Raw genomic sequence first — 15,075 nt, 5'->3', positions numbered from 1 at the left:
AACAAAGCTAAGAGCTATAGGCACCACAATATGGTGAAGATTTTCCTTCTATATAACCTGCCTAAATAAACGAATAAAATTCTAGACAGCACTAATAATCAACCGCTGTGTAACAATTTCTAAGAATAAGTAACGCCTGGTATGAAAAAAGTTTATACAACCTGAACATTTTTTAGATTTTTTTGTTAAGTTTTGTTAAGCTGATTTAAAACATCTTTGTAGCATCACAACTGAAAAATAAGTCATTTTCACATATTTCACTGTCCCTAAACTGACAGCATAAAGTATAGAGTGGACATTCGACATCACACTTTGCCTTGTCAAAATCAGTCTCAGCATGTATCCACTTTTGGCTACTCCCTGAACCTTTAACAATAAATAAATTAAGGTCAGTTTCTCTTCAAACCTGCTTTAGGTAAAAATGACACTTGAATCTTCCTTAGTATGCATTTGGAGTAGCAATACGGATGGAAATTTTCAATAATTCACAGGGTGGAGTTTAACTCTCCATAAAAGAGTGAGGTAAAACTCAGTGTCATAGGCAATAGCAGTAGAACTTCTAAATCCCTTAGTCTGTCATTGCCTCACACTGTGCTGTTGAACAATCTTCACTGTAAGTGAAGAGAACTTTTGAGCTGCTTTCCACAATCCTTTCAGACAAATACACGCCCTCCACAACACCCTTTCAGTCTGTAAAACTTTATCCTTTCTATCAGAAGGGTAACATTAGAGAAAACATCAGTTTGGAAATGCCAGGTTTGCTGCTAAAGAAGAGTCAGTACAGACAGAAATGTGTGTGAATAAAGAAGTCAATAGCAGCCAAGTCGTCTATCTTCATCTCTCTATGTGACCATCACGTAAGTATGGCAGACCCTCCTCTGTTCAAAGACATACACTTTTCAGTTTATACTGGACAGAAACATTCCTGTTTTTCAGCATAAACTGTGGGTCAATATGCCTTTTGGTAGTGCAGCTTGTAAATCAGCTGTGCAGCAATTAAATGTTGATCTGTAGCACAATGTGCAGCAATTAAATGTTGATTGCAACAAACCGTTCCACACATAACAATACTGATGTATTTAAGGATGATTTTTATTTAGAAGTCTCCATGTTGATTGCAGACAGAGTCAGAAGCATCGGTCCTGATGAAGTAACAATGCAATTAAGGGATGAAATGCACCCTTTCTCCAGTAGTTCTGAGAACAGCTGGAAGGACTAGAAGGACAACAAAAGATACCACAGCTGTGACTTGCATTGCAATTTCCAGTTTATCAAGCCTATTGATTGAGCATATTTTGAAGACATGTGGAAAATATTCCTCATATCTAGCACCCTATCCTGGTGTCAAATGAGGATAAAACCAAAATATGCTATTCTTAAGATGTTGTAAAGACATAGACTATGACAGTCTAGCAGATGGTTCTGTGAATGCGTCATGACTAATAGGTGGATGTAATGAAGGCAGTTTATTCTTTAAAACAAGCGTCGAGGAGCTGTTTCAAATGCTTCACTTGAGAGTCGGTACATAAATGCTGCACGTAATATTCTGACTGAAGTAAGAATGTTCCTATTCATTTATTTATTTATTTATTTATTTATTTGAATGCTCCTGAATGTTTTTTAGAACTACATTCCCTTGGAAATCTCCACTACATCCAGCAGTTTCAGTAAGTTTTCAGACTACAGAACCAATCACTGATACTGTTGATGATACTGTTGATGGTGATGATGATGTGAAGGAGGAGGAGGATGATACTGATGTTTTTGTTCTTCAAGGTTCCTGTTTTATTGATAGCTTGTCAGGCAGACATGCAGACAGACAGATAGATAGACAAAACGACAGATAGATATACAGACAGGCAGGCATGGAGAATAATTTTGAATGAAAAATAAATGTGATCTCTATGAAACACATGAAAATAAGCCACAGTGTTTACGGATGGTGAATACCTCGGAGTAGCCCTAGAGAGCAATTATGAGGCGCTGCATTCATTTTAATTGCTGTCTATCCAGTAGGGGGTGGTACAGTCCTGTCATATCTGCTATGGCATTTCAGGCATGCGCCTATGCTTCACAGTCTGAGACACGTCTCCGGCCTCATCTTATCTACTTTGGAATGCTCTGATTTTAAGATAGCCTGATAACCACCTGGGGGATTCTTTTGGAAGCCATCCATCTTTATATTTCAGACCTGGCAAATACCATACGAAACTCAGGCAGGCCACATAGCAGTGTGATTGAATTGACACTGGAACTGCGCCTGCACTTAGGCTGATTAAAGTCCTTAGTGAGCACTTCTGACAGCAGAAGACTGCACATGCCAGGAGTTCTTACGGACATGAACTCACTGTGTGCTAATGACAGGAAATACTTTAGAATCACTCTGATGCACTGCTTTATTCTTGCACTGTACATTAAATAATGTTTTTGTGATGTATAAGTGGTTATTTGTCACAAACACTAATTTAAGAGAATAATATTATAATGCCTGCCTCTGTATTCAGATTACAGGAAGGATTTTAGTCTTGATTTTTCACTCTAGCATAAACATTTACAAATTTCACATACTTGACTGCTCTGTGGGTCTGAATATGTGCTGTGTGCTGTCGGCAGGGGTGCTCGGCTTGTTTTCAGCCCAGTAAATACTGCAGAGAAATGATGTGTGAGAATGGATTGTGAGAGCAGAATTTATCCAGGCAAACTGAATCATTGCACTTGATATATAAAAATGTTTTTGCTGTTTAAAAACTAAATCTAAATAAAGATGACAATGTTATTTGTCAGTTATTTGCAGTTGTTATGCAAATTATCTAGATATGTCTCTAAGTAATTACCTGCATTATCTTTAAGGACACATAATTGGCTGTAATATTTCATGCGTAACCTGTTATCATGGTAATTTTCACATATAGCAGATTCTGCCAATAATTACCAATGAAAACACTGTGGGCTGAAAAAAATGAAGCACTTGAGAAGGACAGCAGTTTATGTAAGGTAAAACTGCATAAGTATACAAAGATCAACTTACACTAGGACATTTTCTTGTAAAGGAAAAACCTATTGTGGAGGGTTCGGATCAGGTCTTCGACACATAGTCATAGTGTAAGATGAGACTGTGGGACTATAAGAGGAGAGGGAGCTCTAAGAACTAGAAGGCAAGACCCCCCCTTGAGATGTATGAGAGACAGAACAGAGGAACAGAGGGGAGATACGAAAATGGTGGTGTTCGAAAACTTCACCATAGGAAACGGGTGGAAATTTGTAGGAAGTTAGATAAAAAGAAAAAGGAGATTCAGGTTTGGTCCTCCTCCCAAACTTTAGTCATTACATAACTCCATATTGAAAAAAGTGCACTCTGCAAAGAACTGTAACAGAAAAACAGAAAGCATGCATCTAAACATCATGTATACGCAAGGCATATCACCAAAACATGGAAGCATGAGTTGAATATGTCACTCTGAAGCTGGTCAGATGTACAGAGCTGTGCTGTTTCATTGTTTTTTAAGTATGGTGTTGATCCAGAAAAGGTGTTTCTTGGAGAGAAGAGTGTAGACACCAGGTTTTTGAGGATCCCCGCATCCATTTCCCCCTGACACCAGCCCCACCATGCTTTTCTGACAAATGAGAGGACCACCAGAATCACCCTGAAAAAGACAGCAAGGTACGTTTAAGGTATTTGTGTCAATTGTTTATTAACCTTATGCACTTCAATGTACTATCAGTAACCTAAGTCCAAAAGTCAGAGACCACACACACACACACAGTCTAAACCATCTATCCTTCTGGGCCACGGTGGGGCGCCGGAGCCCATCCCAGCCTCTATTGGGCAGAAGGCAGGACACACCCCAGACAGGTCACCAGCCCATCACGGGGCAGACAGACATATACATTCACACACACATCTATGGGCAATTTAGCATGTCCAATTGGCGATTTAGCATGTCTTTGGACTGTGGGAGGAACCCCACACAGACACAGGGGAGAACATGCAAACTCCACACAGAAATGAATCTGGTCGCCTGGCCGGGAATCGAACCCAGGCCATTCTTTTGTTGTGAGGTGACAGCGCTACCCACTGTGCCACCGTGCCACCCAAGTCAGTGACCACCCTTTATTTATTCATCAAAATGGACATTAAGAATGAGTTATTCATTTTTCAGGAAGTATTTCTGAGGATATTAAATATTCGATAACCCAAAGGAAAATAAGCAAAAAAATAGTAGTTTCCAAAACTGGATTAAAAAAAATGAAACTGGGGCACTTTACAACTGTGCCAGACCTGGTACAGAAACAATCCCCATCAGATAAACAGTACTTAAAGCTTTCACTAATGAGAGAGAGGAGAAAATCAGAATCCACTCTTGTTTTCAGTTCCATCCTTCTGCTGTGAGGAAACAACTCAACGATAGGGGTCTGAAAGGATGTTACTGAGAAAAAGAAGAAAATTTGCAAAATAAACAAAAAAGCTGATGATGTTCTCAGAACAATGAACTGACCATCCCAGAGTTCAGACCTCTGACATGTGGTTGGAATTATTTTGATCATGAGAAGTAGAAAATACCACCAACTTTTAAGACTTAACTTAGGAAGTTTGGAAAAATATATATATTTTTTTTTCTATGAAAAACTGGAAGCAAGTCATACAAAACATACTAAACATAAAAACAATGAAATATATATATTTAAAAAAAAATATATATATATATATATATATATATAGTAGTATATATATGTATATATATATATATATACACACATTTTCTATTTTTTTCCCCGGTGCTGAAAAGTTCCTTACTGCCAGGAAATTAAGTGAAAGGTGGTCACACACTTCATTTAACCCCTTAAATAGTAAGGGCCCACCAGTATGCCCAAAGTTTTATTACACACTTCGATAACCTAAGAACAGGTCAGCAGGACCCTCTAATTAGATAATAATAAGCATCAAAATGTAAGAAGCCTGGGATTTTAAGGGGTTAAACAGATTGAACTTTTAGTTTTTTATTAAAATAAAGGTGTTAGAAAGGGATTCTTTGGAGTGATACCATCCAAAAATTATTTTTGGTTTCCTAGTCAAAGCTGTGTAACACCAGCCTAAACTGCAGTAACTGCAGTTGCCGGTGGTCTTTTATTTCTACACAGATCAAAGGGTCATGTGTAGATCAAAGACAGAAATCTGACATACCCAGCATGCGTCTTTCTTCTGCTCCTTGTTCCCTGCACACAGCATGTCCTGAGTGATGAAAGGTTTTTTGTCGTAGTAGCAGTTGCACAGCTCCCTGCTCACCACCTCAACCTCCACTTCTCGCAGCATATCGGATGATCTGACAACTTCCACACTAGTGGTTCCCCATCCACTCACTTCACATTTAGTTCCAGTTGGGATGTCCTTGCCTGATTTAGGGAGCCGAATCACTTTTCACGTTTTTTCTTTTAAGCTGGACCTTTTCTTGGAGCTGTGTCAAAAGAATTGACAAAAATGCATTCATCTTAGTGCAAGGTAGTTTGCTTTGTGCCAAAATAGTGTAATATAATTTGTTTTCAATAGAAAGCACATGTACGAGTGTTTTACCTTCAACAGCATGATGTCGTTTTGCTTAGTTTCCACACTGAATTTCTGTGGGATCTCATAACTTTGGACTTTAATGCGCTGAGTGTTTTTGCTGTTTTTCAGGGACAGAGCCCCTAAAAGGACCGTCACTGATTTAATAGGTTTTAAAAAGCTGAAGAGAATAAACAAATTTCTTTAAGGAAAAAAAAACGTAAAAAAAGAGTAACAATGAATGCAAAAGACTGCTGTAACAGGTTCAGAATTTGATGTATGATATATGTATTTGATGTATGATGCTGGCTGTCATGCTCTTCTTCAGAATCTGGCCATACAGGCTGCAGATCAATAACTTATAGAAGTTATGAAATGCATGTTTTGTTTTTGTATGTGCACACATATATCATATACATATATATTTTATATGTACGTACAGACCATATATATATATTGAAAGATATGCAGTTTATATATATATATGAAGTTTATAGTCATGTAATAGTAGAAATTGTATTTATATTTTATATTGAGTGCCCAAACTTATGCACACAAATACGTCTTGTTTGTTTGTGTTCCATTAAAAGCACTTACACAACATTCATAATTCAGCTTAAACTGGCAGAAACTGTTTAATTTAAAGTGACTGTGATTTGAGTTTGAATTGAGTGCAATTTTATTAGTAGTAATGTACTCTGAAACTGTACATGCTCACTTACTTTTTGCAGTGCGCAGCTGTCAAAACCCACTGCTCATGAATCAAAGTTCCTCCACACACATGTCGGTGCTTGAGTTGTATGGACACCAGCCACGGCTTCAGCTTTTTGGCTTCCTTGCCTCCTATGATGGAGACATCCGTGCCAGCTGTAAAGAGAATCACAGGCCATTACAGAGACGAACAGGTTAGTGAATCTGTTTCGGTCCAAAAAGTAAATAAGCTGACAAACCGTCTTACCTACTACTTGTAAAATAGTGAAAAGAAAAACAAGTGAAAGGCACTGACTGGGCATCATCTTGGTTAATCTACTCTCAAAAGTCTGTCAAAAAACCAGCTGCTCAGATGTAAATGTAACTGTAACTGTGGATCATCAGAGCTGGAGCCTAGGAGTTAAAGAAGCTGGAGGAAACTATGCAGTGCTTATTTCCGCAGAACAAAATGATGTGGTTTCTTTGGTGGGCAGAGACATGGTCTGAACACCTATGTCTGTTAGGTGGGTGTGATGCATGCAGTTTCCATAAACACTTAGAAATGTGACATTCGTGAGAGCTGAAATGATCAGAATAAAACAGCAAGCATTTAAAGCTATTATCTTTGATCAACTCTAAATTTCAGACAGTAAATAAGTCCCTGTGTTATATAAACAGGGAGAGATTTTAAAGGAAAAATGAGGTAAAGATGAAACCAAAAGAGATGAAGCACTGGCTGGAAAGCTTTGTGATAGGGCCAGCTAGAGGAAACATGAGCACTTTGATGTATCATTCCATCCTCTGTCTCCAGAGATTCCCCTATTACCAGTGCAGTCATTAAAACCGGGATAAGAGGAATCGCCTTATGCTGTGAGAGCTGCAATAGGTAAGGCTTACAAGAAATCTCACCAGGCTGCACAGAGCCCCGTACTAAGATGGATTAAAATGCAGTCAAAGCCAGCAACGACTGTTTTTTCACACCTTGAGCTGTTTTTCAGAAAATGAGGCAGCAGCTGCAAAGTTGGAAACGTGTCAGTGCAGCCCCTCACGAAAGTGTGAATCTTAGTGGGTGGCTCAGGGTAAAGGCCAAAAATCTTCCAACTGAGCACAGAGATGATCATTTTACACCTTTGGTCTGATATTTATATGTGTACTTTTTTAGATTCTGTTCTCATGACTGCAATCATTTAAATTTATTATAAGTTTAATACCAGTTTAACCAGCATATTAAGGCTGCTTATCAGTAATCACTCTAGTGTTCACAAGTTTGGAATCAATATTTTTTTTCAAAGTGAATGGATTCAAATGTGTTAGACCTCTGCAACGTCACAGCCTTTAAATAAATTAGAATGAATTTTGATGAAAAAAATTAAAATGGCTTAATTGATCCCAATTATTGACTAATTTGGTTCACTGGTTGATTGTGTAACTAAGAGGGCAATTACTTTTTCACATAAGGCCAGTCTGTGTGGGATAACCTTTTACATGAACATTTATTGAGGGAAAAGTGTTTTACCACACAGACTGGCCTTATGAGAAAAGGTAATTACCCTTTGTGTATTTTGTTTCGTGTTTACTCAGGTTGCCTTTGTCTTATATTACATTTTGTCTGAAGATCTGAAACAACTTAGTGCGACAAATATGCAAATATAGACACATCCTCTACAGGGACACAGTACTACACAGGTGGCACATTTTTTATTTTTTCTCCAATATGTTAAATGCAGCAAATAAATAGAAAGTGTGCATTAAAATCTAATTTAAGTTTGTGCCAAATTTAAGTTTGTTCCTTGTGGAGTATGTGGTCCTTTATTTTTACTTAATAGTGCGCTTGTATGTGGCTGGCTCTATTCTGTATTGTTCAGACTCAGTTCATGCAGCAGTAGGAAAACTTAATTGTTCCTTAAATGCCTTACAGATTGCTCTGTACAAGCATAAGCTGGTTTTAAATGCAAAGAAATCTAAATTCATGCGATTTTCCAGAGCCCTCAATACTGATTTTAACACTGTGAACATTAATATCTTGATTGGATCCAGTATTAACCCTTGTGTGGTGTTGGGGTCTGTGGGACCCTTTTTCAATGTTTACTGAAAGAAAAATTTAATTTATTATTATTTCATCCCCTGATTTCTTGTTCTTTGCTCATTTTCTGTGAAGAACATATAAAATAACACATTTTCAGTGTCTTCACACTGTTCACCCCCCACACATTTATATTACACATGTGGTGTTGGGGTGAACTCGCAGGGAATAAAAGTGTGGAGGTGCTGTGTCCCTTCACTCTGTTAGTCTGTCCTCTTACACGGCCTGCTGTTAGAGTGTGTGTGCGTCTGTGTGTGTACATGTGTGAGGGTAGCGAACATGGACAGGCTTGCTGACTGGCTACAGCTGTAAATTGTTATGGCTGCATTGAAAAAACAATAATAATAATGCGGTGGGTCAACAGACCACTGAGTAACAAAAACACAAACACCACACAAGGGTTAAGAGAGTCACAGAATATAAGTACCTTGTCATATGGTTGGATGATATATTGACATTTACATATCACATTAATAAGCAGTAATTGTAGGCAAAAGCTTGCATACTTATACTGAAATATGATGTGTTTCCCAATGCATACTAGGAAGATGATCATGGAGACAACATTATTATCCATCCTAGACTACAGTGATGTAATCTATAGAGCAGGGGTGTCAAACTCAACTGCTGAAGGTGCCATATTAAAAAATTTCAACAAATCCGTGGGCCAGAGAATGACCTTCTTCATCTCCACCACTTTTCTGATGCTGCTGCTGTCCATCCAACTCTCTGGTGTTTTGCTTTATAATGGTACTTAATGTGATATTCCTTTATTACGGCCACACCATCTCTGCAAACAAGACAGATATTGGAAGTAAAAGGCATTTAAGCTCTCACTTGTCTTGAAATCCCTAGCGTTCACTGTCCACTTCTCACTTTTAGCGAACTAGGTGTTTTTTAGTGTTTATACTGGTTGGACTGCTGCTGAAACACAACTAGTGTGTCTGGTGATGGTGACTGGTGTGGCAGGATTGAGGTGTAACCACTGTCCCATAGTTTGCTGTTGGGGGGAGGGTGCAGTGCACTTCACCTTGCAGTGCTTGTTGGGGACTGTAGTGCAGCACACTGTGAAATGTGCTAATATTAATAGAAAATGAAAATAATTTCGTTGGCCAGGCAGGATTGCGCTACAGGTCTGACTTGGCCGGTGGGCCTTGTGTTTGACGCATTGGCTATAGACCAATAACCTTAAACCACTAGATTCAATCCATCACTCTGCTCACAGATTTATGCTGATCCAATTTGACTGATCATTAAATCAGATGATGATGGCAACCAGTTTATTAATTTTTTTTGTTGATTTTCTCTTGCTGATTTTGATTTGTTTAGATTGATTCAATTTTCTATAATTTTTTCAACCCCTGTTTAACTTGCTCTGCTACATTGTAAATGAGGGTCAACCTCAATATACTTCCTAGTCAAAATAAACATCGATAAGAATAACAACGAAACATAATTTGGCTGGGGGGTTGTTCAAACTTTGGCACATGACTGTACAGTTCTAGGAAAAACCTTTTATTTAAACCTTCACATTATGTAGGTAATATCAACTTTAAAAAGTTCTCCACATTCACAAATCACAAGAACCAACCACTGAAAAGTAACATAGAGAGCCAAAAGTAGCTCGTCTCGCTCTCTATATATAACATGTTTTGGCAGCTTTATTTTTCAGAGCACAGCGAATATAAGAGAACAAAGTTAATATAGGATGCAGCAGGGCTGTGCATGAAGTTGATTCTTGAGTCAAAATTCGTCTTTGACACATTGCCCCCTACGGCCTGTTACTATTAGTGATCGGTCCTCAGTGAATTTTCATCAGCTGTTTATACATTCTGCAGTGGGGTGGTATCCTCTTGCCAAGGAGTATTGACATTTTCTAAGCCCATTAACTCGAATGCAGTAATGGCTGTCCTTGTTTTGTTGTTTTCACCTTTGCATCTTCATGAAAGGAGATGAAACCATCAAAGGAAAGGAGGAATTTAGACTTCATCGTATTTCAAATTGTTTAAAATAAAGGGGTAATGCATCAATATTCTCTGCAGAATCACAAGAAACTTATATCATTGTGTGTGAGGCCAGGGCTTTACTTAAAGCTGTTATTTAATGCAAAAGCTACTTAAAAGCTGAGTTATTTAATCTAGCCCTTTGCTGAATTAAAGCTATTTGAAGTTGAATTAATGGCAACACCACCGATAAATAATGCATATGCTGAATCTCAGATCTCTATGTTTGGTTCTTTTCTGTGCATTTTCCAAAACATTAAAAGGGATCAGTATCGCTGGAATATTTGTTCAGTGTATTCATAACATTTTTGAATGATCTGTGATTATTTTCATAAAATATTGCTGACAGTAAAGCTCTACCATGTCTGAGAAGTGTTTGAGACTAATCTTAGACCACAGGAGCACTAAAGCTCCCATGCCAAGGCAGCAAGCCCATAGTGTGAGTGGGATGAAACAGCAGGAGTTGGCAGGAGAGCTCAGCTGTGACGAAGCTTTAGCCAAGCCTTGTGTTCCCCACCTGCCACCACATAACCCCCAGCAATAGCCTCACACAGCTTTACTCTTAGCTGCATCCTGTCAAAGTGATGGATATAGGAGATTTCAGTGAACTCACCAGACCTGAATTAACCCCTTAAACTATAAGGGTCTGCAAGTGGGGCCAGAATTGTCCAGTCTATTTTTTTGTTTGTTTTTTTTTGTTGTTGTTGTTGTTTTTTTCTGTGGTTCTGTGGGCAATAAAAAGTCTGACAGGAAAAATAGCGATGCTTTAGAAAAGTTTTTTGAGAGTACCTCGGACGGCAATGGATCCTCAACCACATCGAGCCTCACATCTCACTCAAAGCCCAGATAACTAAACTGAAGCTCTCTTATTTTGGACATGTCCTCAGAAGAACCAGTTCATTGGAAAAGACAATTATGACTGGAGCAGCGAAAGGTAAATGAGGAACAGGAGGAAAATCAGCAAGATGTATGGATGCAATCAGAGTAGCCATGAACATACCATTAAGAAACCACAAGACCCAAACAGAAGACATTGCAGAACACTGTCCATATGTTTTTAGTTGACTTTTACTTTTTATAATATCTACTACTACTACTAATAATAATAATGATGATGTGGAGCCTCACTCCTGACTCTTAGAAATGCTTAAATGGCCAGGTCCTGCTAGTATGTCCAGGCTTCTGTTCCTCACTCATATACTTTAAGAATAACTCAGGCAGGGGACACCTTAGGATGTAATAATCTTTGAAATTTAAGAGAATAGATACATAACTTATTACATATAGCTTCATTGTAGTTGCAGAATAATGTGTCTTTAGATTAATAAGAAAGAATAAGAAAAAAAAGCCAAGGGTTAGAAGGGTTAACTCTTTACCACTGTCATTAGAACACCACATAGGGTTCTACTGGACTCAGTGAACATTGTTTTCTTTATTGCAATAAGGCTCAAAGTAGATCTCTGCAGAAAAAAAGTTTAAAATTAATTTTTAGCATGTTCATAGGAGTATACACAGAGGTTCACTTGGGATTTCAAAGATAGGAAGCCCTATTTTCTCCACAGTTGTCAACAAAATCCGTACCTAAAAATATTTCTACCTAACATTACTAAAAAACAAATAAAACAAATTTAACTGATTGAACTGATTAGCAGTATTAATCCATACACTCTATTGCCTGGCTAGCTAAATTCAAATGTGGTGCTTTTAACTACATTTAAATAAAAGTAACAAGTAACAGTATCCATCATAGTTATGCCACAGTGTTAAATGTAATAAAAACCCATTCACATGGAACAAGCTTACTGTGTGAACAAATGTTTGATTTAGTTGTGAATTGTGTCTGGCTATGACAAACAATGGCACATAAGTTAGGCTACTTAAATTTTGAGGCATGATGAACACATTTATGTAGAAAATTAAAACATCATGAAACAGCAGGAAAGATTTAATACATACTTGCACAGTTGTGATTGGGCAAAATGAGATGAGGAGGCCGTGTCCCCTTATGAGCAGCCATGGATCTCTGATTCTTTAATACTGAATTGAAGATTTTCAAGCTTCCTCAAAATTCTTCTCTTGTTTACAAATAAATAACCTGATTTATGGATGTGGAGCTGTACATGCATTGCTGCAACCTGTGCACTACAAAGAAGGGACTACCTTAGCTGTCACTCAGTCCACTCCAGTCCCTCCGCTCTGGTGAACAAATAGAAAAATAGGCCCTGTGGACTCCCTGACCACCCTCTGCACTATTGACACCAGGAACCATTATGTTCTCGTGGCCATGGATTATATCACAAAATGGCATACGCGGTCCTGGATCAGAGTGTAGCTACAGTGGTGAAGTGGCTAGTTGAGGAGATTTTCTGCCAATTTGTAGCGCCGTGGCAGTGGCAGGGGCCATGGCAGCCCCTGTGTGGTAAAAGAGCGCCTGGACGAGGTACTGCATTAGGTCCAGGTGCTGCAATGCACTTTTGTGGTCCACAGAGACAGACTTGACTTGTACCAGCCCCATGAACGAGAGACCACGCTGGACACAGGCCTGAGAGAGTCGGAGGCGCCCATGGCTGAGGAGCGGACACCCCATGGCACTTTTGTTGACCAGGACAATGGACATTCTGAAACCTCTGCTGTGGAGAGACCATGGTGGGGGCAATGTGCCACATCTCAGAGTCTTCGTTTGTGTGGGCGACTGGGACACCTGAACCTTAAGGGGGGGTTAAGGGGACGGCTAGGTGGCGTGTGACACTTGCTGTATGTTTCAGAAGGGGCTTTAGGGGCATGGTATGCAAAGCTGCATGTAGCTCACCTCCCCCCTTCATTAAAAGGACATTTGATGTTGTTGTTGTTGTTTGCAATGTTATCGTTTGTTTCTTTAAGATGTGTTCATGTGTTGCCTGTGTTTTACTGTGTTGGGCTGGGTAGTTAGTGTGGGTTTAGTGTCTACCGTAGAGTGAAGTACTATGGCTAGAAGTGACTTTCCCCACTATTCTCACTGTTATTGAGGGGTGTTTTTTGTTTTGTTCAATAAAAGAGCATTTCCTTGAGCAAAAATAATGACTCCTTCTGTCTCTTCTTCACCACTGATGCTACAATATCCTTCAAAGAAACCTTGCCTTCTGCCCTTAATCTACACATGGATTTCTCTGGATTCCTTGACTTTTCGATGTTATTATGCATTGTGGAGGATGAAATAATTAAAATCCTTGCAGTCTCAGGCTAAGGAATGTTATTTTTAAACTCTTGGATTTTAGCTGATGCAGTTTTGGCAAAGTGGGGAGCCTTGACCCATCCTTGTTCATTAAGAACTCGAACCTTTCCTGGATGCTCATTTAATACCCAAGCATCATAGCATCACCTGTTTAACATTTCACAACATTCCTTGTCTGAAATTGCCCTGTCCAATTTTTTTGAAGCGTGTTGCAGACATCAACTTGAAAATGTGTACAAAAAAACAATAACAATAATAATCTTGTCTGTACTATTTTCATTCAAATACTATTGAGTATTTACTCAGAGTATATTTGTAAATCACTGCCTTCTGTTTTTATTTGCATTTCACACATGGTCCCAACTTTTTTGGAACTGGATTCATACAAAACACATCAAGTAAAGTCATCACTGACTGGTGTTTGTATTAAGTTGCTTTTCGTCTTCAGAAACACAGCCGTGGCCTTTTCTATTGCCCACAGCTGCTTCCACACTCATTGCCACCTATTATGACTTTTCTGTATCTCAATATTTCTAAGGCGTTTTTGCTTTTCCCCTTGAAATCCCAGAGCCATTTTCTTTTTTTTTCAACCTATTCCTCAATGAAAGCCTCATAAAGGCGAAGATAGTCTCTGTCTGACTGAAGAGAATAGGATGCTGGATGGCTCTGATGTGTCCCTTCTATTCACCACCTCTCACAGATTACATACTTGAGCCAAGAAGAAAGACTTGGATCTTAGCATTCTCATTTCTCTGGCATGTTCCACTGTTGAATTTTATTAATAGCATGACTTCATTCCACAACCTATGGCTCTAGCTCACTGATTAAATTGGCTGTGGCCAGGGTTTTTCAAGATAAGGTGGAATTAATAGACACCTTCAGATGTATGCCTTCCCATTTTAGCCTGTAGGCCCTTTTTATTCATGACGGGATTATACTGCTTTAAGGCTTAAGTCTGTTGCTTCAGTACCTCAGTATCTTTATTCATGGATGTAAATATCCTAGGGGCTGCACCAAAATCATACAGTTGTAGAGATGCAAAGTAAGTGTAGTGCTGTACAAGGGGAAGTTACATGTAGGCTGAGGCCTGAACCAAACAGGATCAGTAAAATATTGTCAGTCACATAACTGATAACAAAACCTCAGTGGTGATGGTAGAAGGATGCAGTTTCAACAGCCAAGCAGTTATGGGGAACTTTGCATAACTAGAAAAGATTCATAAATGTTCATAAATGGGTTTGGGGCTTGTACATTCAGTTCTAGGAAAACCTTGAATTGGTACAGAACCTTTACATAACGTTGAGATTCTGTAAACTTTAGAAAGGTTCTTCAGACTCACACTTACTTTAACCTTTACAAAATAGTTTAAAAAAAAGTTCAGTGAAAGGTTCTTCAGGGAACCAAAAGGATGGAATTTCTTCAAATGACTCTTTAGAGTTCATTCAATTTTGAAGAGTGCAGTTTAATAAATCAGGGTTTTCAGTGTTCTCCCAAACGATTTCTGGACCTTGGTGTATTTATCCTTATCCTTGTCATGATGAAGTAATCG

The 15,075-nt window shown here is 38.6% G+C and overlaps 1 protein-coding gene across 1 annotated transcript; it reads right to left on the bottom strand.

The window, feature by feature from the left end:
• Positions 1-2,967: 2,967 nt before the first annotated feature.
• On the bottom strand, positions 2,968-6,637 carry LOC118820240 (granzyme K-like). Its single transcript, XM_036588494.1, is given in 6 exon segments — positions 2,968-3,644; positions 5,183-5,416; positions 5,418-5,453; positions 5,570-5,720; positions 6,262-6,406; positions 6,498-6,637. Coding segments are annotated over 6 exon segments (777 nt in total). The 5' UTR covers positions 6,556-6,637; the 3' UTR covers positions 2,968-3,491.
• Positions 6,638-15,075: the final 8,438 nt, after the last annotated feature.

This window comes from Colossoma macropomum, unplaced genomic scaffold (assembly GCF_904425465.1).
Source record: "Colossoma macropomum unplaced genomic scaffold, Colossoma_macropomum, whole genome shotgun sequence".
NCBI classification, from domain to species: Eukaryota; Metazoa; Chordata; class Actinopteri; order Characiformes; family Serrasalmidae; genus Colossoma; species Colossoma macropomum.
The sequence above is the reverse complement of the archived record's forward strand: the minus strand, read 5'-3'. Positions and strand labels throughout refer to the sequence as shown.